At 36.5% G+C, this 21,492-nt stretch overlaps 1 protein-coding gene across 6 annotated transcripts in view; it reads right to left on the bottom strand.

Annotated features, from left to right (window-relative positions):
* The window catches only part of HERC4 (HECT and RLD domain containing E3 ubiquitin protein ligase 4), a 124,567-nt gene that overhangs the window by 18,459 nt on the left and 84,616 nt on the right, over nt 1–21,492 (bottom strand). For 3 of the 6 annotated variants that reach the window (XM_068982137.1, XM_068982139.1, XM_068982138.1), the window contains exons 15-19: nt 19,919–20,038; nt 6,935–6,958; nt 4,873–4,971; nt 2,922–3,089; nt 2,556–2,699 (exon numbers count right to left, since the gene is read on the bottom strand). In XM_068982137.1, coding sequence (XP_068838238.1) covers nt 2,556–2,699; nt 2,922–3,089; nt 4,873–4,971; nt 6,935–6,958; nt 19,919–20,038 — 555 coding nt within the window. Of the gene's footprint in view, nt 1–2,555; nt 2,700–2,921; nt 3,090–4,872; nt 4,972–6,934; nt 6,959–19,918; nt 20,039–21,492 lie in introns of those variants that run through there. The other 3 variants (XM_068982140.1, XM_068982141.1, XM_068982143.1) reach the window with 2 other exon arrangements.

Here is a 21,492-nt window from a genome sequence, read left to right as displayed (position 1 = left end):
AGTACACTCACAGCATCCACAACTGGATATTCTAAATACCATTTTATACTTAAAGAAGCCAGGGCCCTTAGAAGAAATGGCTAGTGTCAGGACTAGGGTATGGAAAACACAAAACCAGCATGGAACATTTTCTGTACCAAATTGTATACCAAATGTAAAGAATAATGAAAGAAAAATGGGGACATGTCAAAAGTACACTAAGTAGGAGCCAGCTCTATTGGGCTCCTATTGTCCAAATCAAGATATAACTGAAAAGGTAAGAGAGATCCACTCCCTTGAGTTATTATTTCACTCTTCTTTCTTCTTCAAGATTCCAACACCCTTCCCCCTACTCTAACCTTCTAACAAACATGCTTCTCTCCTAGGGTATACTCAAAAGGCAAAAAACCCTGCAAAACAGTTAAAACAGAACTACAGTTGACCCCTGAACATCTCAGGGGTTAGGAACGCTGATCCCCTGTGCAGTTGAAAACTTGAATATAATCTTCTAGTTGGTCTTCTATCTGCAGATTCAACCAACTGAGGATAGTGTAGAATCACAGCATATATTTGTTGAAAAGAATCTGCATATAAGTGAAAATACACAGTTCAAATCTCTATTGTTTAAGGGTCAACTGTATTTTCAGTTATCATAATATTGGTTGAAAGGTTGATACTGTTAGGCAGTAATGTACAAGTCTGGAACATTTTATCATACCAAGTACACCAGGTAGCAAGGAAATTACTTAAAAGAGTATTAGTGCTCAGACACTTAGTAGTATCCGACTCTCTGTGACCTCATGGACTGCAGCAGACCACCAGACTTCTCTGTCCACGGGATTACTGCAGTAAGAATACTAGAGTGGAGTGTCATTCACTCCAGGGGATGACACTGGAGTGTCATCCTTCCTCCAGGGGATCTTCCCAACCTAGGGACTGAACCCATGTCTCTTACATCTCCTACACTGGCACGAGAATTCTTTACCCCTAGTACCACCTGGGAAGCCTGAATATTATTATCTGGGAAGCAAAGTATTAAGACTGTATCAAAAGGACTCAGGTGCCAAGTTGAAGAGCTCTCCTGACAAAAACAGGATAATATCAATAAAGATAATAACTGCAATGGACTGAAGGGCTTCCCTGGTGGCTCAGCAGGAAACAATCCACTGGAGATGCAAGAGATTTAGGTTCGATCCCTGGGTTGGGAAGATCTCCTGGAGTAGGGAATGGCAACCCACTCCAGTATTCTCGCTGGAATAATCCCACAGACAGAGAAGCCTGTTGGGCGATGGTCTGTGGAGTTGCAAAGAGTTGGACACAACTCAAGCGACTGAGCACAGCATACAGCAATGGATTGAAAAACATCAAATATGTTTAATCCATGAATATACAATAATATTTGAAAACAAAACCAAAAAATGAATTTTCACCCCTGGAATATGCTAATGAACAGATTCATTCTTGTGAAAAATAAGTAACTACAGAGAGAGAATGTAAAAGATCCCATATGAACTGTATTACTAAGGATCAAATAGTAGATGAGGAAATTTCCTTACAAGTAAGTATTTAAGCTACACAAATGAAAAAGAAATGTCAGAATTAAGAGTAGCATCATTTTGTGACCCCTAATAAATTTAGCCTAGGCACTGATCATCATGACTGCTAACATCACAAAGGACAGTCTCCTGGAAGAAATGACTAAACAATACATCAAGGTTTTTAGAATAAATAGTACATAATTCAAATTTCTTTCAGCTCAATAGTTCTACAAACTGAACCACCCATTTCACTTACAGTTTCTCAATCAGGGGCCAGCAAACTTCTTCTGTAAAATATTTTAGGTTTTGTTGGCCACAGGGGCTCTGTCATAACTACCCAACTCTGCCTCTGCCAGTTTTAGCTAGGAAGTGGAAGGCTGCTCAGTGGTAAAGAATCTACCTGCCAATGCAGGAGATACAGGAGACGTGGGTTTGATACCTGAGTTGGGAAGATTCCCTAGAAAAGGAAATGGTAATCCACTCCAGTATTCTTGCCTGGAAAAACCCATGGACAGAGGAGCCTGGTGGGCTACAGTCCACTGGGTTGCACAGAGTTGGACCTGACTTAGTGACTGAGCATGCACACACAGCAACGGAAAATAGGTAAGTGAGCAGGCACTGACTTTATGTGATGGGAAGAACTTAGATCATGAAATGTCGTTTGCTGCATAGTTATCTCTGCCCTATATGATACAAGAGAGAAATCAATGACCCCTAACAATAAATTAATTCTCCCCAGAATGAAAGCTAATCTGGTAGCTAATCAATGCTCAAATCTAACTCAGCAGAACAGTCAACATCATTTTGCAGGCTGACCATTCCTTAATTTATTTTGCTAATTTGAAATGTGTGATAAGCATAATCTGTTTCGATGACTGTTAAGTCCAAAAGTTTATGATTTTTTAAATTGTAGTAAAACAGATCTGTGAATGTTAGGAATCTAGTAATAACTCCTATTTATTACTGAGTTAAACTGAAATATATAGGGGTGTGTGTGTATTTATTTACAAAAGTAATTTAGATGGCTGGACTTTTTACCTTATCAGAAAACCAAATGAGTCTGGAATCTTCGTAATACCTAAACATGCCATATTTAGGATCCAATAATTCCCTCATGATAAGCAAGAAAAATTCCTTGCGTACCCCTCCTGCATCAACAGCATCTTCTCCAACAAATATAACCTAAAAGAGGATAATGCAAACACTGAGTATAAGGAAATGAAAAGTATATTCTGGAGACTCTATAACACATTATTTATTATGAATAAATGTTCGGCAATTAATAGCTATAATTTTAAGTATATTTTTATTAAGATTCAAAGATACTATAAAAATAAACAGGAAAACTTTAAACATATTTTCTGAATGAAAGTTCCAATTATACAACAGAAAATGTTAAATTACCTTGAGTGGCTTTTTGTAGTCTATATTTTTTGTTTTCCTAAGGACTTCCATTGCATCTCCTACAATATTTTCCCTACGTACCACTAGAATTAAGCAAGGGTTCACAGATTCAATCACTGGGAGAAAAAGAGAGGAGACATTCTGTCTGTGGGCCTGGTCAATAGCCATCTAGAAAACAAAAATTAAAAATTTAACAACAATGCTATGAAGAAGCTACTATGACTGGATAAGCTAACCTCTACTTATTTATAGCTATCCACAGCCCATAGGATTGTGAAGAGTTGAACACGGCAAAGCAACTGAACAATAAAAACAACAAATTCCTGTATTATTGAATTCACACAGCACCTAACACAGTATTTAACACAGCATCAGAGCTTAACAAACTATATTCTGAGGAAAAAAGTATCCTTTTGAAATTTTTGCAGTAATGTATAACTGATGATACCATTAAATAAGCATCGAACTATAATAATAATGATACATCTGAACAATGTTGTCTCTCAAAAAATAATTAGGATGGACAGTGGGAGAAAAAGAAGACAGCATTAAAACATACCTTTCCATAGGGTAAGAAACAGCCTGGTCAACTAAAAGGTTTACAGAAAGTCATCTATCAGATTGATCACCACGCTGTTGTTATTAGTCACTAAATTCTGTCTGACTCTTCTGCAACCCCATGGACTACAGCCTACCCGGTTCCTCTCTGCATAGGATTCCCCAGGCAAGAATACTGCAGTGGGTTGCCATTTCCTTAGATTCTTTACTGCTGAGCCACCAGGGAAGCTCAAAGTGATCACCTATTGTGCTCACACTCCAAACATTTGGCTTTTACCAATTTAAAGCTTTTATTTTTTTTCCTGTGATTTTCTTTGTGTTCTTGATCTAAAATGAAATATCCTACATTGAAAGCACCAAGTAATTGTTTTAACAAAGCCTACTAAAAAAAGCTGGCAATCCAACTGTTAGCATAAAACCTTGCAAAAATACTTATTTTTTTCCATTGATGAAAACAGAAATAAGCGCAGCTCTAAAATTCCTCCTTGTATTATTTATTGTTTAAAACTATGGAAGAATTTAGAATATCAAATGCATTTATTTTAAAGGAATAAAAACTGCTAACAAAACTGGCCCGGGGGTAATTTTTAAAAGCATTTTTAGAATATTAAGTACCCAAGGACTCATCTCATCCTTTCTTAGTCCTCAGCCTTTATAGTCTGATATTCTGTATCAGAGGAAAAAACTCAAAACCTTTTTAATTTACAAGTTCAAAAGGTAAAGTAAAACTATTGTATTCCTTCATATTCACAATGTAAACTAGTTTTTAAATTCTCATTATAAAGGAAAAAATACTCAACATAAGTAGGGGGAGGAAAAGAGCAAAGAGGAGACAACCAACCTCAAGAAAACACCTTATTATTACTAAAACATTCTTCATAGAAATTTCATACCCTACTCCCAATATGTGATCAAATGCCTCCTACTTTAACATTATCTCATCTCTACTCACTTTCATCTTCTACTAAGTACTTGTACTTAAGTACATAAGTAGGGAATATATAATACAATATAATATATAATACACGATTTGAAACAAACAAACATTTTATAAAGGAAACAAATCAAACTGTTTATAAAGGCTACATATTTCTGTGACGAAAGATTATACCATTTTAAAATATAAAATGGTAAAAATCTAGATTCTATTTCATTTATCCTATATATATTATTCTATTTCCTTTTAAATATATTTAAGTATCCCTTATAAGAATGCACAATTTACATCCAACAGTCTTATAGGTACTAAATATACTTTGGTAAAAGTACCTTTGCAAAAGACAGACTACAAAGGTAAAAAGTATCCCCAAAGACATTTCAAATATTTACTTTAAGAAAACATCACAATTAAAAAACTACTCTCAAGTTAAACCAGTACTATACAACATTTTACCTGCATCTGTAAGACTGCATCTGTTTGTAACAGAGTAGTTTTTGCTTGGGCGTCAAATACAAATGGATATGTGCAGATTGTAACAGGGATATCTGCCAACTGGAAATAAAAAATTAGCTTATTAGTACAAACTGGTTTGTGACATATTTCTTGTAGGTACTGTCATTTCTTGTGTAAAGTTGATCATATTCTTGGTTTATTTGCTTTGTGTCATTCAGGAATTATACTGATAATTAGATGAAGCACTGGATTAAAGAACCCTAATTCCCAATTTGGGGAGAGAATTGTATACTTAGGAACCCATAAAATTGTAAATTACAGGTATCGTTTGCTTAACCTGTATTAAACTCGAAGTTTCAGTGAACTAGACTGGAAATTTATTCTAAATTTGGGGCTCCTCTGTTAAATACAGTACTCAGTTCTTGTATGTTAGCGCTACTCTAGCAACTGAGGCCAATGATAAGCAATCTACTTATTCATTCAACAGATATTTACTGCATGCCATAGGGTGCCAACATTTTGTGAGCCCCAAAATTTGTTCAGTCAACATACAAAATAAGCATGATTAGTACCATTATTTTCTGTCAACCTACAAAGCTGATCAATAATAGTTGATCTTTTACTACCATTATCAGATATTAGTCACCTCATCGATTACTTATCCTAGCAGATGAAATAGTGATTGACTGCCAAGTTTTTAATAGGCCAGAAAAATACAAAGAGCTATGAACTGCCAGTCACAGATCAGCTAGAGGATGTATTTCTACCATGTATCCAACAAAGCAAAATTTCTGTGCTAGTTCTGACAGAGTCCCTTCTCCTTATAAGGCTTCCAGTGAAGACAATACACCGTGAAGCAACTCTCTTCTTTTTAAGTTCTTAGAAAGCTTTTTATATTAAATCTGAATCTGCATTTCTACATATCACTTTGTTTTGTATTTCACTCTTCATTCTGCCCCTGCAGGGAAGTTTATATGGTTTAGAGACTTCATGCTCCCATGTTCTCCCTAAGTTGTCTTTTGTCCTCACTAAATATGCCCAGTTTTTCCAACCATCCAGAAAAATAATATGGTTTCCAACTCTTCTACATCCCAACTGCCATCTTTTAAATATATTTCAATTTGTCCAGGCCTCTTTTAACTATGGCCATCAAAAACAATGAAGTAATTCAATAGTGCCTAATCTACACAGAACCATGCTGAGTTATATTAATCCTTAAGTAAGTTATCATTCTTGGCTATTTTTCATGTGACCATTTGACCCTCCACCCTGTGTCTGTGTCACTAACCAGCTATTGATGACTTTCCTAGAGTTTTCACTATTCTGAATCTAGAAGACTGAGACAGTTTCTAAAGTCCTCATCGGCCTCAGCACTCTTTGATTTCATAATTTTATATGCTGCTTCTACTTGAGGGTGAGGAAGCAAACAATGTTGGGCCTATAATTTAAAGCTAATTCTAAATATGTCACTGATTCAAGTGCTGGGAAAAAAAGCAAAGTAAACAACAAAACCTAACGTCTATAACAGAAGTATAATACAAAATTCCCAAGTGTTTAAAAAAGGTGGTTCGGGATTGTTGATTATGTAAGCCAAAATGCTAGAACCTTGAAAGTTTATTCAATTTTATGACCAAGTTGAATATCAAGTATCAGTTTAAAAACTGAAGCTAATTCTACTTCTCTAACATAAAATATTTTCTGCCTTCTGTGTAGGCCTTTGTTAAATTTTACAAGTTTGCTTTTTTTGTATTCTAAGGACACTATAAATTTTATTCTGAAAGACTTTAAGAGGATAGGAAATATTTTAAAACAAACATTGTTGAAAGGCATCATATAGGTGTAATGTTAACTAAAGAAAAAAGGGTCTAATTTTCTTCGGAAAATTCCTCTGAAATGTTAATATAGGGCAAATTCTATACACTCATTCATATATATATATAAATAAATATAAATATATATGTTTTACAGTCACAAAAAAGAGGAAGCTTGGGATCTCCAATCACTTAAGACAACACAGAGTATATCTTACTCTGAACAGGAGACTTTATTACACCAAACTTACCTCAGTTAATCCATGGTTGACATCCTAAGACGGCAGTGCAGAATGTAACAGTAATGAGGAAAGAGCAATGTTAGTGTCCAAATTTAACCATTTCTATTCAAAGTAGCATTTCATTTATTCTGCTACAGTAGAATACTGAATTAATGAAGTAGACCAAGATACATCTACAGCAAAACTTACCCTTTCTACATATACCTTATATATCTAAAAATGTAGTAAGAACGTTCTTTCAGATATCTTGTGATCAGAAAATCATTGAGGCTTGAACATAATGAAATTTGGTTTCAGCAAGTAAGTACGTCATTTGCAGAATTTAAGCAGAACAGAAAAACTAATCTTACAACTAATTTGGTCTTGAAGAAATAATTTTATGGCCCAATTTCTCCACTTGGAAAATGGGAGAAAATATTCCTCAAAGACTTGGTTAATCTTGACAAAATGTTTGTAAAGTGTTTAGTAGATTAGAGACCTACATGGAGAAAATAAGCCATAAGTTATTATTCTCAGAAATAACCAGTGAAATGCAGGTATCTAAAAACTAAGGATTCTTTAACATTAAATTAGCTTAAAATAGGAAGTACAAGACAGGGCATAGGGGTTGCTAAGTAGAAACAAGAAATGAAGAGAGAGAGAGATTCATGAAGGATATAATAATGAAAATTATAATGAAAGCTTACCATTGCATTGAACAGAAATGTACAACACTTTCTTGAAAAAAGCTTTCGTGTATGTTTAGAGTGAAGACTCAAATAAAGGGTTAAAATCTCCAAAAGTATGTTACTAAATTTGCAGATGGTACCTTGTATAGTGAGGAGTTAATCTTACCCAAAGAGATCCTCTCCCAGTAGTCTGATTTTGCCCTGGAAGACAACCTATAGGACTTTGGAATTTCATACCTCAACAGGAGTATCACTGTTTTCCTGGAGACTCTGGGATATGTAGTTATCAGTTCTTACTCCAGAAGGGTTGGCAAGTAAAGGCCATCCAGATAGGCAGTATGTGATGGAGCCTCAGCAAAAACTCTGGGCACCAAGGCTCTAGTGAGCTGCTTGGTTGGCAATACTCTGTGAGTACTGACACAAACAGATGCTCGGAAAGTAACTTGTCCATGACTCCTCAGGGAGAGGAAGACAAAAGTTCAGTCTTTGGTACCTTTGCCAGACTCTACCCTAAGCACTTTTCCCCTTGGCTGATTTTAATCTGAACTCTCTCCTTATAATAAACTGTAAATGTCAATGTAATAGTTTCCAATTAGTTCTGTGAAGTTTTGTAGCAAATTATTGAACCTGACAATGGTTCCAGGAATCTTCCGACCTCGCAACTAGTATCAGAAGTAAGGGCAGTCTTTGTGAACTGCTCCCTCTAACTCTGCAGTTGGCTGGATTCTTGCATATGCCTCAAGGGGTATCACTGGAAGCTTTACTATATTAGCAAACATTTAGGGTTTATTTACTATATTGTGCCAAATAAAGCCAAGACAGTATAAGCATAAGTAAATATGACTTTAACTTCCTATTCTGAGAAAGATAAATATTTACAATTGTTTAATTAAAAAAACTCTGAGTACCAAATTATCACTACATATGCGTCCCAATGGCAGTGCTAGCAGATACATTATAGAAGCTGTTCTGCAGAAAAAGCCATTTAGATTACACTCAGTTTAATTTAAAGCAATTTAACAGGAACACCTGAAATACTTGAATAGTACTAAATATATCTTGTGGGATGTTTTTAAAGTCCTACTACAACTAAGAAGGCGTGAGTAAGAAACACCTTTCAACATTTTTCTGACTACCTGTGGCCAATTTGATAACTATGTTTCATACCTGGTATCATGGAAGATGGATTTTACTATTAATAATGAAACACTAACCTATATGTACTTTGTTGCTACATGTAAATAGAGAAAGATGCTAGGCATATCATTTTGCATTGGGAAGACTGTCAGGATTTACAGTGCAACTAAACCATAAGTCTGATTGTAGGGAGAGATGTAAGCTAGAAGAAATATGAAAAAATAATGGGATGTAGATAACTTGGGAAAACAAGAGAGAGTATAAGATACCAAGCAAAATGATTTACCTAGGGAAGAAGCATCAAAGGAAAAACCAGATTTAGATCACTATTAGAAATGTCAATTTAAGTGTTAAGAAAACTAAGACAAAAGCTTAAACACTGAAAACAAAGTAAATACGCACAAAAGCAAGGGTAAACTCCTCTGGGAAGTATCAGGATTGCAAGGTAGTCACTATATTAGTTTCGAGTCTAACTGAGCCACCGTAGTATTTCCAAGGGAAATTTAAAAGAAAAACGAAGAGGTGGTGGTGGCGGGGGCGGGGGCAGGGGGTGGTGTGGGGACAGGATACTGGCGAAATAGGTGTGGTCAACTGAAGGTCCACTGCTGAAAACCCACCGTATCATTTAACCCGCAGTCTACTCTTGGCTCCAAATCCACATACCCAAGTACTATCTGTTGGCTGTTTGTAGACTGGGGGCCCTGAAATTAGGTCAAGATATGCCTAATTTTAGTTACCCAATGTCCTAGAAACCTGAGTGAGAAAGGCATGAAGGAATGTTCAAAGTCAGGGTCTCACTGTCTGAAGCAAACTTCACTAAGGTTGCTTTAAACATCAATAGTGAATGATAATTTACTTAGTTTTAGACCAAAAAAGATGCAATTCCTTGGCACGTTTTAGTTTCAACATATTACTTATGGCAAAACACTGTATCATTGCTGGTGGCATCACTATTTAAGGGTGTAACACAGAATTACTCTAAGTATAAACAGAGGATGCTGAAGTCATTGAAGTAATTCAAATAAATATGAAGTGTTGGTGACTAGAGAAAAATATAAAAGATACTTCTAAAACATGAAGAAAATGAAAAATATACAAATATAACTTGGTAATTCAAGGCATAAGGAATCAGTCCAAGAATCCACAAAATATTAATGCCATTAAAGATTACAAGGGGGCTTAAAAAGCAAATGAGAACATTCTGGGAAATATTATAGCTACAAGGTTTATAATGCAAGTATTAAATGTATCACAAATATTAAAGTATGCAAATGTACTTTAATTTCTTCATTTCATTAAATGAGGAAGAAGCTCAAACCCAGGAAGTACCAGCTGGTCTTCCCAGGTGTTACATCAGGCTATCTTCCTGGTTTGCTGGTGAGCATGTCATGTCATTAGCTCAGCACTGTCCATAGTTAAAGTATAAAACCTTAACTCCACAGAACAAATACAGTAATGACTTATAAACATGGCAAAATTAATACTGAAATTAAAGTTATGACTTAAAAATATATAAAGTATAATATCAAAGACTAAAAATTTCACCAGTTTATCAAATATATTTAATTAGTACTTACTTGTATCTGACATAGACATACACAGTTCTTGAAATAAATGAATATACACTTTTAAAAATGCTTAACTTGATTCAATTATAACAGGCAAAGACTCAGCATAGAACTTTTTATACATTCATCAATTTTTACTAGATATATATTGATACTGTACAGTAACAAAAAGGATAAGAAAAGGAAGAAAAAAGTAGCAAAAAGATTAATTGTAACCACTGAAGTATTTTTGTCTTTTGACTATGCCTCACAGCTTGCAGGAACCTAGTTCCCTGATCAGGGATCGAACTCAGCCCTTGGCAGTGAAAACCCGAACCACTGGACCACTAAGGAATTTCCCACTAAAGTATTTTTAGAAACAATTTTAGAGCAAAGTTAAAAGAAGTAAGCAAATAAACTAAGAATAGTATCTACAAAGTGGGGGAAAAAATATCAAATAGAAGAAGATAAAGAGAAAACTCACATACCCTTTTATTTTGCCAGAAACTATTTACTGTAGAGGGAGAAAAACAGATAAAAAGCAAAAGGAATCCAAAGTGGCAGGAGTAGGAGGATCAAGCAAAAACTTCACGGAAATGTGTAGAGGGAAACAGATGAAAGAGGATGGGAAAATAGGAGAGGATTAGGTGAAAAGTTAGTCTCAGCTGTACAAAAGGACATTGTAAGGGGTGCAAAAAATTCACAGAATTAGTTTTTAATGTTTAGAGACAAGGAAAGCATATACCTGATGCATTCTTAAAAGTTTACACCAAATGGGTTTTTTTCCTTCTACTTCTATTGAATTATAAATGACATATAGCTCTGTGTTAGTTTAAGGTTTATATACCTGATGGATTCTTAAAATACTTGACTGGGAAAGAAAATCTGAGAAAAAAAAAAATCTCAACAGACTATAGCATAAAGAGAAACATAATAAAAGCAATATAATAAAGGTGAAATAATCTTGTTGCAGTGTTTAGAACAAGGTGAAGTTTCACATACATATGTGTATATATTTTGTCTCCCTGGTGGCTCAGACGATAAGGAATCTGTTTGCAATGAACTGAGACCTGGGTTCAATCTCTGGGTTGGGAATATCCCCTGGCGGAGGGCATGGCAACCAACTCCAGTATTCTTGCCTGGAGAATCCCATGAACAGAGGAGCATGGGGGGCTACAGTTCATGGGGTTGCAAAGAGTCAGACATGACTGAGCAACTAAGCACAGCACAGCATAGTACATATATTTACATATATAAAACACATGTATATATAAATAAAATTTATAGACATATTTTTTATAATTCATAGTAACTATGTTCTATCAAGGAATATTATAAACTTTCACACCAAAGGAATGGAATTATTTCAAGGTCATAACTCTTGTTCAATAATATTATACATATGTATGTGTATATATCTGTTGGTTATATAAATACATATATACATATCTATATCATCACAAAATAACTTGGCTCTTTAGGATAGACTCTTTAAAACTTTACTAACTTTATTTACAAGGCCCATATGATGTTCGACCTAGTGTCAATGTTAGTAATGCAAGTATGAATTTTATTAAACAGTCTCAGGGAAAAAAAGCCTTTAGTGTTATATGTAAATGTGAAAGTGATTTGAATTCTCCCACAGAATGCTCCTTCAGATATTATAATATAAATTAATAAACTACTTGAGTTAGTCAAAGACCTTCAAAGTAAACTGTCAGCCTTCTATTTCCAAAAGACTAGAAGAACCCAAATCATGGGTTCTAGATTCTGATTTCTAAAATGTGATCTTAAATCCACTGTGCCAATTAAAGAACAAGTTTCTACTGCCACAACCACATATTCAATACCAGTCTGTCTATAAATGGAGAAAAAGGAAAATCATGTGGTTGAAAGAGGAGAGTAACAGAAAGCACAGCAAGTACAGCAACTTGGAAATCTTGAAATAAGATGGCCCTCTACTGTCTCCCTCTCACCAGAAAACAGTGGCATTGAAAGAGTTCCTAAGGAAATTCAATTTGATATCATCACAGTTATACACAAAGAGAAGTTTGGATATAAGCCTCTAAATTTAAAAGCAAACATTCAAACCACAGGGTTACCACAAAGCACAAGATTATTGCTACCTTAAAAGTTCTATTAGACTGGCATTTTCTCTTAACCTGTTCAGAATTGTTTTACACTACATACTAGGTAAAAACTCAGATGTCAAAGGACATCAGATCTAATTCACAGTGACCCAAGAGGATATAACTCTCCAGGAGAGAGTGAAATGTTTAGTGAAGTAAGTTAGACAGAAATAAAAATACTATATAAGTTACATGTGCAATCTAAAAAATAGTACAACGGAATCTATGTACAAAACAGAAACAGACTCATATAGAAAACAAACTTATAGTCACCAAAGGGGAGGGAGTAGGAGGAACAAATTAGGAGTAGGGGATTACAGCTATTAACTACTGTACATAAAACAGATAAGCAACAAGGATTTATTGTATACCACAAGGAACTGGATTTAATAAAAAAGACAAACACTAAAAAAAGTGTTGAGATGATACAGGAACCTAAGTGCTCTTATGTTACACTCCTTTCTTATCATAATCAGGTTGTGAGCAGAGATTCCTGATCAAGACAACATAATCATCCTCCATACTAAATAATCACCTCGTTTTAAAATTTGTAGTGTTATAATTAATTTACAAATTTGTTATGGCTTTAGAATTCTTTTAAAAGCTAAGAACCAGGAGTTTAGAACTAGTTTAGTATTTGCATACATTTAAATAAGATGGTCATAAACAGGGTAAGTGAACATTAAGCTTCTTAAAAGAATTGTTTTATTTTAAAAGGAGTCTATATATTAATGAAGTCTCAAAGACATTGCTCAAAGACCCAGGTTACCGAGGTGGTATGTCAGAGTTTACATGCAAAGTCTTAGAATAAAAAAAGTTCATTGTCTCAATCATCATTGTCCCTCAATGGTAAATAATTTTAACTCCTTTTACAATAAATATTTTGAAGCCTGAAATCTGCATTCACTCAAAGATGAGATATGAGACTTCAAACAAGTCTTGCAGAGGGAAAATTAATAACCTCAAGAAATATGTTTTTTCTCCTGTCTTAGGACTTCTCTGGAAGAAGAGTGTGAAAAGCTTTATCTAGATGAGAGATTTAGTTAAAACAGGGAAGGAAAAAGGAAATATTTATTCATAGCTTTCCAGAAGTCAAGGATTTTCCTTCTCAAAAAACTGCTATCCCTTGACTCCAGCTATAGCTCTACTTTTCTTACCCCCTCCTCTCAAGCGTGGAACTCTGTGAAAGTACTGCCTATGAATGCTGTTCCCTATTCCTCACCCCTAAATTTCTCTTAAGCATAACTTACCTAGACTGGCATTATCAAGGTTACCAGTGACCTTCATGAAACCAAACTCACTGCTCAATTCCATGGTTTTATCCTGTTTCTCAACAGCATTCAATACAGATTTCTCCTTCCCTTTTTCAGTTTCCACAACACTACTCTAGTTTTCCTTCTACCTTTCATCTCATTTGTTGATTTCTCTCCTTTCCTCATTTCATATCCATCAATAATTCTTGTGCCTTTTACCTCCAAGAGGTACTCAAGACCATTTATTTCCTCCTTCCATTATATAACTACCAACCATGGACAAACTCATCCTTTTCTCTCCCCTAACCTACTAAAACTATCTTCTAACTAGTCTCCCTCTGAATTTTTGTTCCATCCCCCTCATTCCAACCTCCACACAACTGATAGGGTAGTTATTTCAGAATATAAATTACACTGTACAATATCCACCTTAGGTTCACCAGCATCCAACAGATAATCATAACACTTCAGATAAAATCCGTATTTCTGACCTTAATCTACTGAACTTTGCATGATCTGGCACCTGCCCATTTCTCTGACTGTTTCTCAGAACTCTCCCCATTCCCTTATTTTTAGCAATGTGTGTGCTCAGTCTCTGTTATGTACAACAGTTTGCAACACCAGGGACTGTAGCCCGCCAGGCTCCTCTGTCCATGGGATTTCCCAGGCAAGAACACTGGAGTGGGTTATCATTTCTTACTCCAGAGGATCTTCCCAACCCAGAGATCAAACCAGTGTCTCTTTTGTTTCTTGCATTGGTAGGCGGATTCCTTACCACTGCGCCACCTTGGAAGCCCATTTTATACTGGCCTTCTTCTATCCTTCAAACACTTGTTCTCACCAAAGGTCTTTTACTAGATACTCATTTTCCCTGGAGTTTTCCTTGCACTGATCTTACATAGCTGCTTTTTCTCATTTAGATTATAGATCATACTTCATTAGAAAAGACTCTTCTGATTACCCAACTGCAAGAAACCATCCAGTCTTTATTACCTTCTCTTATTTTCATCCTCTATATAGTGTACATTATTAGCTTTCTATGGCAGGGGAAGAAGGGTGTGCGTTACTTGATTACTATTCATCTTGCCTACTAGATTATAAGTTTCATGAGAACAGGCCTTATCCATCTGGCTCAGCACTGTATTTCTAATACCTAAATAAGTGCTTGTTACATGTGTCTTCAGTTGCTCACTTGTGTCTGACTCTTCTCAGCCTGTCAGACTCCTCTGTTCATGGAATTTCCAGGTAAGAAGCATGGATTGGGGGTGCCATTTCTTACACCAGGGGATCTTTCAAACTCAGGGACTGAACCCTCATCTCTTGCACCTCCCGCACTGGCACATGGATTCTTTAACACTAGCACCACCTGGGAAGCCTGTCTGTTACACAGAAGATTCTTACTAAGTATTTGCTGAATGAGCAAATGGGTAGACATAAATCTGTAAGTTGGTTGTAAACTTGACTGAGCCTCCTAGTGACTCGGGAAAATAATCAACAAGTCAGTCCCAGTGAAGAGCTAAGTACCTAGGGAAGTCTTCGCTATGTTCTAGAAAGTGTTCAAGATGTTCTGGAAGTCACCTTATTCCTATAGGGAAGAGTACCCTAAAAAGAGCATAAGTAAACTGCACTGCTATTCAAAAACTACTGTACTTTCTAAGGGCCTACAAGACATATATGAGACACTATAAAAAGTACAGGTGAATAAATTGACAGAGTGCCTATTCACAAGGAGCTTGCAGTTGGTACCTAGCAACCAATCAAAGGCCTTGCTAGAATTCAGTTCAGTTCAGTCACTCAGTCACGTCTGACTCTGCGATCCCATGGACTGCAGTACACCAGGCTTCCCTGTTCATCACCAACTCCTGGAGTTTACTCAGATTCATGTCCATTGAGTCAGTGATGCCATCCAACCATCTCATCTCTGTCCCCTTCTCCTCCTGCCTTCAATCTTTCCCAGCATCAGGGTCTTTTCTGATGAGTCAGTTTTTCAAATCCAGTAGCCAAAGTATTGGAGCTTTAGTATCAGTCCTTCCAATGAATATTCAAGACAGATTTAGGATTGACTGGTTTGATCTCCTTGTAGTGCAAGGGACTCTCAAGAGTTTTCTCCAAATTAAAAAAAAAAGTTTTCTCCAACACCATAGTTCAAAAGCATCAACTCTTTGGCGCTCAGCCTTCTTTATGGTCCAACTCTCACATCCATACATGACTACTGAAAAAACCGTAGCTTTGACTAGACAGACCTTTGTCAGCAAAGTAATGTCTCTGCTTTTTAATATGCTCTCTAGGTTGGTCATAGCTTTTCTCCCAAGGAGCATGCATTTTTTAGTTTCATGGCTGCAGTCACCATCTGCAGTGATTTTGGAGCCCAAGAAAAGTCTGCCACTGTCCCCACTGTTTCCCCATCTACTTGCCATGAAGTCTTGGGACCGGATGCCATGATCTTAGTTTTTGTAATGTTGAGTTTTAAGTCAGCTTTTTCAATCTCCTCTTTCACTTTTACATCAGGTGGCCGAAGTATTAGAGCTTTAGCATCAGTCCTTTCAGTAAATATGCAGGACTAATTTCTTTTAGGATTGACTGGTTTGATTTTCTTGCAGTCCAAAGGACTCTCAACAGTCTTCTCCAACACCACAGTTCAAAAGCATCAGTTCTTTGGTGCTCAGCCTTCTTTACGGTCCAAATCTTACATCCATACCTGACTGCTGAAAAAAAACCATAGCTTTGACTAGACGGACCTTTGTCAAACCTTTGCTTCTTGACCTGCATACAGGTTTTGCAGGAAGCAGATAAGGTGGTCTGCTATTCCCATCTCTTGAAGAATTTTTTCCACAGTTTGTTATGAGCCACACTAAAGAGGCTCTTTAGTTCCTCTTAGCTTTCTGCCATATGGGTGGTGTCATCTGCATATCTGAGGTTACTGATATTTCTGCCGGCAATCTTGATTCCAACTTGTGCTTCATCCTGCCCCACATTTCATATAATGTTCTCTGCATATAAGTTAAATAGGCAGGGTGACAATATACAGCCTTGATGTACTCCTTTCTCAATTTGGAACCAGTCCAGTCTTCCATGTCTAACTGTAGCTTCTTGACCTGCATACAGGTTTTGCAGGAGGTAGGTAAGGTGGTCTACTATTCCCATCACTTCGAGAATTTTCCAGTTTGTTGTGATCCACAGTCAAAAGGCTTTAGCATAGTCAATGAACCAAAAGTAGATGTTTTTCTGGAATTTTCTTGCTTTTTCAATGTTACAACGGATGTTGGCAATTTGATCTCTGGTTCCTCTGCCTTTTCCAAATCCAGCTTGAACATCTGGAAGTTCTCGGTTCACATACTGTTGAAGCCTGGCTTGGAGAATTTTGAGCATTACTTTGCTAGCGTGTGAGATGAGTGCAGTTGTGCGGTAGTTTGAACATTCTTTGGCATTGTCTTTCTTTGAGATTGGAATGAAAACTGACCTTTTCCAGTCCTGTGGCCACTGCTGAGTATTCCAAATTTGTTGGCATACTGAATGCAGCACTTTCACAGAACCATCTTTTAAGATTTGAAATAGCTCAACTGGAATTCAATCACCTCCACTAGCTTTGTTTGTAGTGATGCTTCCTAAGGCCCACTTGACTTTGTACTTCAGGATGTCTGGCTCTAGGTGAGGGATCACACCACTGTGGTTATCTGGGTCATGAAGACGACCTTTATTGTATATTCTTCTGTGTATTCTTGCCACCTCTTAACATCTGCTTCTGTTAGGTCCATACCATTTCTGTCCTTTACTGTGAACATCTTTGTACGAAATGTTCCCTTGAAGAGATCTCTAGCCTTTCCCATTGTATTGTTTTCCTCTATTTCTCTCCACGGATCACTTAGGAAGGCTTTCTTATCTCTCCCTGCTATTCTTTGGAACTTTGCATTCAGATGTGAACATCTTTTCTTTTCTCCTTTACCTTTAGCTTCTCTTCTTTTTTCAGCTATTTGTAAGGCCTTCTTAGACTACCATTTTGCCTTTTTGCTTTCTTCTTGGTGATGGTTCTGATCACTGCCTCCTGTGTAATGTTATGTACATCCGTCTTGTACATATGTTATGTACATAGTTCTTCAGGTATTCTATCAGATCTAATCCTTTGACTCTATTTGTCACTTCCATTGTATAATCATAAAGGGTTTAACTTAGGTCATACCTGAATGGTCTAGTGATTTACCCTACTTTCTCCTATGTAGGTCTGAATACTGCAATAAGGAGTTCATGATCTGAGCCACAGTTAGCTCCTGGTCTTGTTTTTGCTGAGTATTTAGAGCTTCTCCATCTTTGACTGCAAAGAATATAATCAATCTGATTTTGGTACTGACCATCTGGTGACATGCATGCATATTCTTTTGTGTTGTTGGAAGAGGGTGTTTGCTATGACCAGTGCGTTTTCTTGGCAAAACACTATTAGCCTTTGCCCTGCTTCATTTTGTACTTGAGGCCCAAACTTGCCTGTTACTCCAGGTATCTCTTGACTTCCTACTTTTGCACTCCAGTCCCCTATGATTAAAAGGACATCTTTTTTTTTTTTGGTGTTATTTCTAGAAGGTCTTGTAGGTCTTCATAGAACTGCTCAACTTCAGCTTCTTCAGCGTTAGTGGCTGGAGCACAGACTTGGGTTACTCTGATCTTCAATGGTCTGCCTTGGAAATGAACAAAGATCATTCCGTCATTTTTGAGATTGCACCCAAGTACTGCATTTCGGACTCTCGTTGAATATGAGTGCTACTCCATTTCTTCTAAGGGATTCTCTCCCACAGTAGTAGATATAACGGTCATCTAAATTAAATTTGCCCATTCTGGTCCATTGATTCCTAAAACGTTGATGTTCATTCTGGCCATCTCCTGATTGACCACTTCCAATTTACCTTGACTCATGGACCTAACATTTCAGGTTCCTATGCAATATTGCTCTTTACAGCATCAGATTTTACTTCCATCATTAGTCACATCCACAACTGAGTGGTGTTTTCACTTTGGCTCAGCCTCTTCATTCTTTCTGGAGTTATTTCTCCACTGTTCTCCAGTAGCATACTGGGCACCTACCAACCTGGGAAGTCCATCTTTCAGTGTCATATCCTTTTGCCTTTCCATATTGTTTATGGGGTTCTCAGGGTAAGAATACTGATGGGCAGGGCCAAGCTCAAGCGAATCTTTAATCCAGTTTTCTGTTGATGGGTGGGGCTGTGTTCCCTCCCTCAGGCCACATTATGGTAGGATTAACTGTGGTAACTTCCTTCAAAAGACTTATACCAGCATACCACAACTCCCAGGACTGATGTATTCAGTGCCCTACACACCACGGCAGGCCGCTGTTGACCCACACCTCCACTGAGACTCCTGGACAGTCACAGGCAAGTCTGACTCAGTCTCTTGTGGGGTCACTGCTCCTTTCTCCTTTCTAGAACTGCTACATGCATATTATCTAAAGTATCTGCTTCACAGATGAAAAAGTTGGCCCTAAGTATATTACAAAGGTTAGCAAATAAGAGTATTAAACCTGTTTTATATCTAGCTGCTTATCCAATTCTATACTGAAATTTCACATGAGTAATTAAAGTTTTATAAGACTATGTTATTATTTTTATGTTTTTTGGATCACACAGATCTTTGGAGATCTTAGTTTCCTGACCAGGAACTGAACTCCCACACCCTGGGATGGAGAGTCTTAACCATGGGATCACCAGGGAAGTCCCTATGCTATTATTTTAATAGAACATTAAGTGTCTAGTTATTTGAGACTTAGCCACATGGAAAGAAATATGTACACTTGTGGATGTACACCAAAAAACTGAAATCAAATTAAATACATAAAAGAGGGGGAAAAATTAAGAATTAATGGTCACACAGCTCTCTTCTGGTAGTTCTGAGGCACTGATATCAAAATTTTAATATATCCTTAGAGTTCAAGTATCAGCACTCCAGTATTCTCAGCATTAGAGAATTAAGAGACAACCTCATAGAAAATAAATGAAACTTAAAATCTAAGTCATATTTGTATTTTTCTCTAAGAAAGTGTAATCTATGTCTTTGGTTTGGCTTTATATAAAAGCTGAACACTTACTTATAAACACTGAATAATATATATGTAACTACTATTTTGCAATATGTTTTTATTTTAAAAATGAGTTCTGGATAAAAGCTCTGCTATTTTAATAATATGCGATTGTTCACTTTGTATTAGAACAAATGATACAAAAAAAAAAGAACTCATAAAATGCAATAAGTAACATACCATTCCATAGGCCTGCTGTTGGACCCAGATGATATAATCATTCCGTATGTCTATCAATTCTTGTACTTCATGTATATAAAATTTATCATATTGAATAATCTGTCCAGATTTCTCATTTACCTACAAAAAAATTAAAATGTAATTAACATTAAATTTAACCAGTACCTAAGAAAGAGACTGAAAAATATTTAAATAGAGAAAGGTTTGAGATTTCTTAGCTATTTTCTCTTCCTATAAAAAATAATTTACTGAGTGCCTACCATATGTAAAATGCTAGTTAAGTGCTATGAGAAATACAAAGATTTATAAGATGTGATATCTGTATTTAGTACCTCAAAATCAAGTTAAAAAAAATTTATGTAACACCACATGAGCTATCCCATTAAAAAATATATATATAATACAAACTAGAAACTATCAAGTCTTCTGATTGAGAATGGAACTTAAATAATAGTAAGAATAGCTAATGCCCCAGAATCTGAATGTAAACTCCCCCTTCATCTTTGGCTAACTCTTAAACCATGAAAGCACAAGTGAGACTTGGTGGGGGATACTCCAATAGAAAGCACCAACTTTCTGAGACTACTCAGAGCAGATTTCAAGACAAGCATTTCCAGAGGAAAAATGGCCCATTTAATAATGCTAAAATAATTCATTTATAAGGAAGTCATGACAATCCCAGGGCTTCCCTGGTAGCTCAGTGGTAAAGAATCTGCATGCCAGTGCAGGAGGCCCGGGTTTGATCCCTGATCCAGGAAGATCCCACATGCGATGCAGCAACTAAGGCTGTGGACCACAACTGCTGATCCTGTGCTCTAGAGCCTGCAAGCTGCAACTACTGAAGCCCAAGCACCCAGAGCCGATGTTCCGCAACAAGAAAAGCCATCCCAACAAAACTAGAGAGTAACCGCCACCACCACCCCCATCCCACCCCCACTTGCCACAACTAGAGAAAGTCCATAAGCAACAACAAAGACTCAGGTCGGTCAAAAATAAATAATTAACTAATAATCATAAAAACTCAACTCCAGAGTAATTACAGATTAGACTGGCTTGAATCCTGAAACTAACAACCACACAAGATGTATACAAATTTACAGGAATAAATTCAGCTTTTCCTATTTTACAGACATTCAAAATTTGTGAGACATGTTCAAAATTTGTGAGACGTATCCAAAATCAGATAAGTAAATAAAACAAAAGACACATAAAAAAAGTCTAAGAGAAAAAACAATCAACAGAGCCAGACTCAGAGATGACCTAGAGGCTGCAGTAAGTAGACAGGTGCTTTAGGAAGGTATTTTGAACTTACTGAAAATAAAAACAGAACACATCAAAATTTTTGGAATGCCAGTAAAGCAGAGCATAGAAGGAAATTGATAGCATTTAACAATCATGGTAAAATAAAAGGTCTAAAATCAATAGCCTAATAAGCTTCAGCTCAGGAATTCCCTGATGGTCTAGTGGTTAGGACTCGGTGCTTTCACTGCCACAGACTGGGTTCAATCTCACCAACTGTGTGGTACTGCCAAAAAAAAATTCTCAGCTTTAAGAACCTAGAAAATGATCAAATT

Source organism: Capricornis sumatraensis, chromosome 10 (assembly GCF_032405125.1).
Source record: "Capricornis sumatraensis isolate serow.1 chromosome 10, serow.2, whole genome shotgun sequence".
Classification (NCBI taxonomy): Eukaryota; Metazoa; Chordata; class Mammalia; order Artiodactyla; family Bovidae; genus Capricornis; species Capricornis sumatraensis.
The sequence above is the reverse complement of the archived record's forward strand: the minus strand, read 5'-3'. Positions and strand labels throughout refer to the sequence as shown.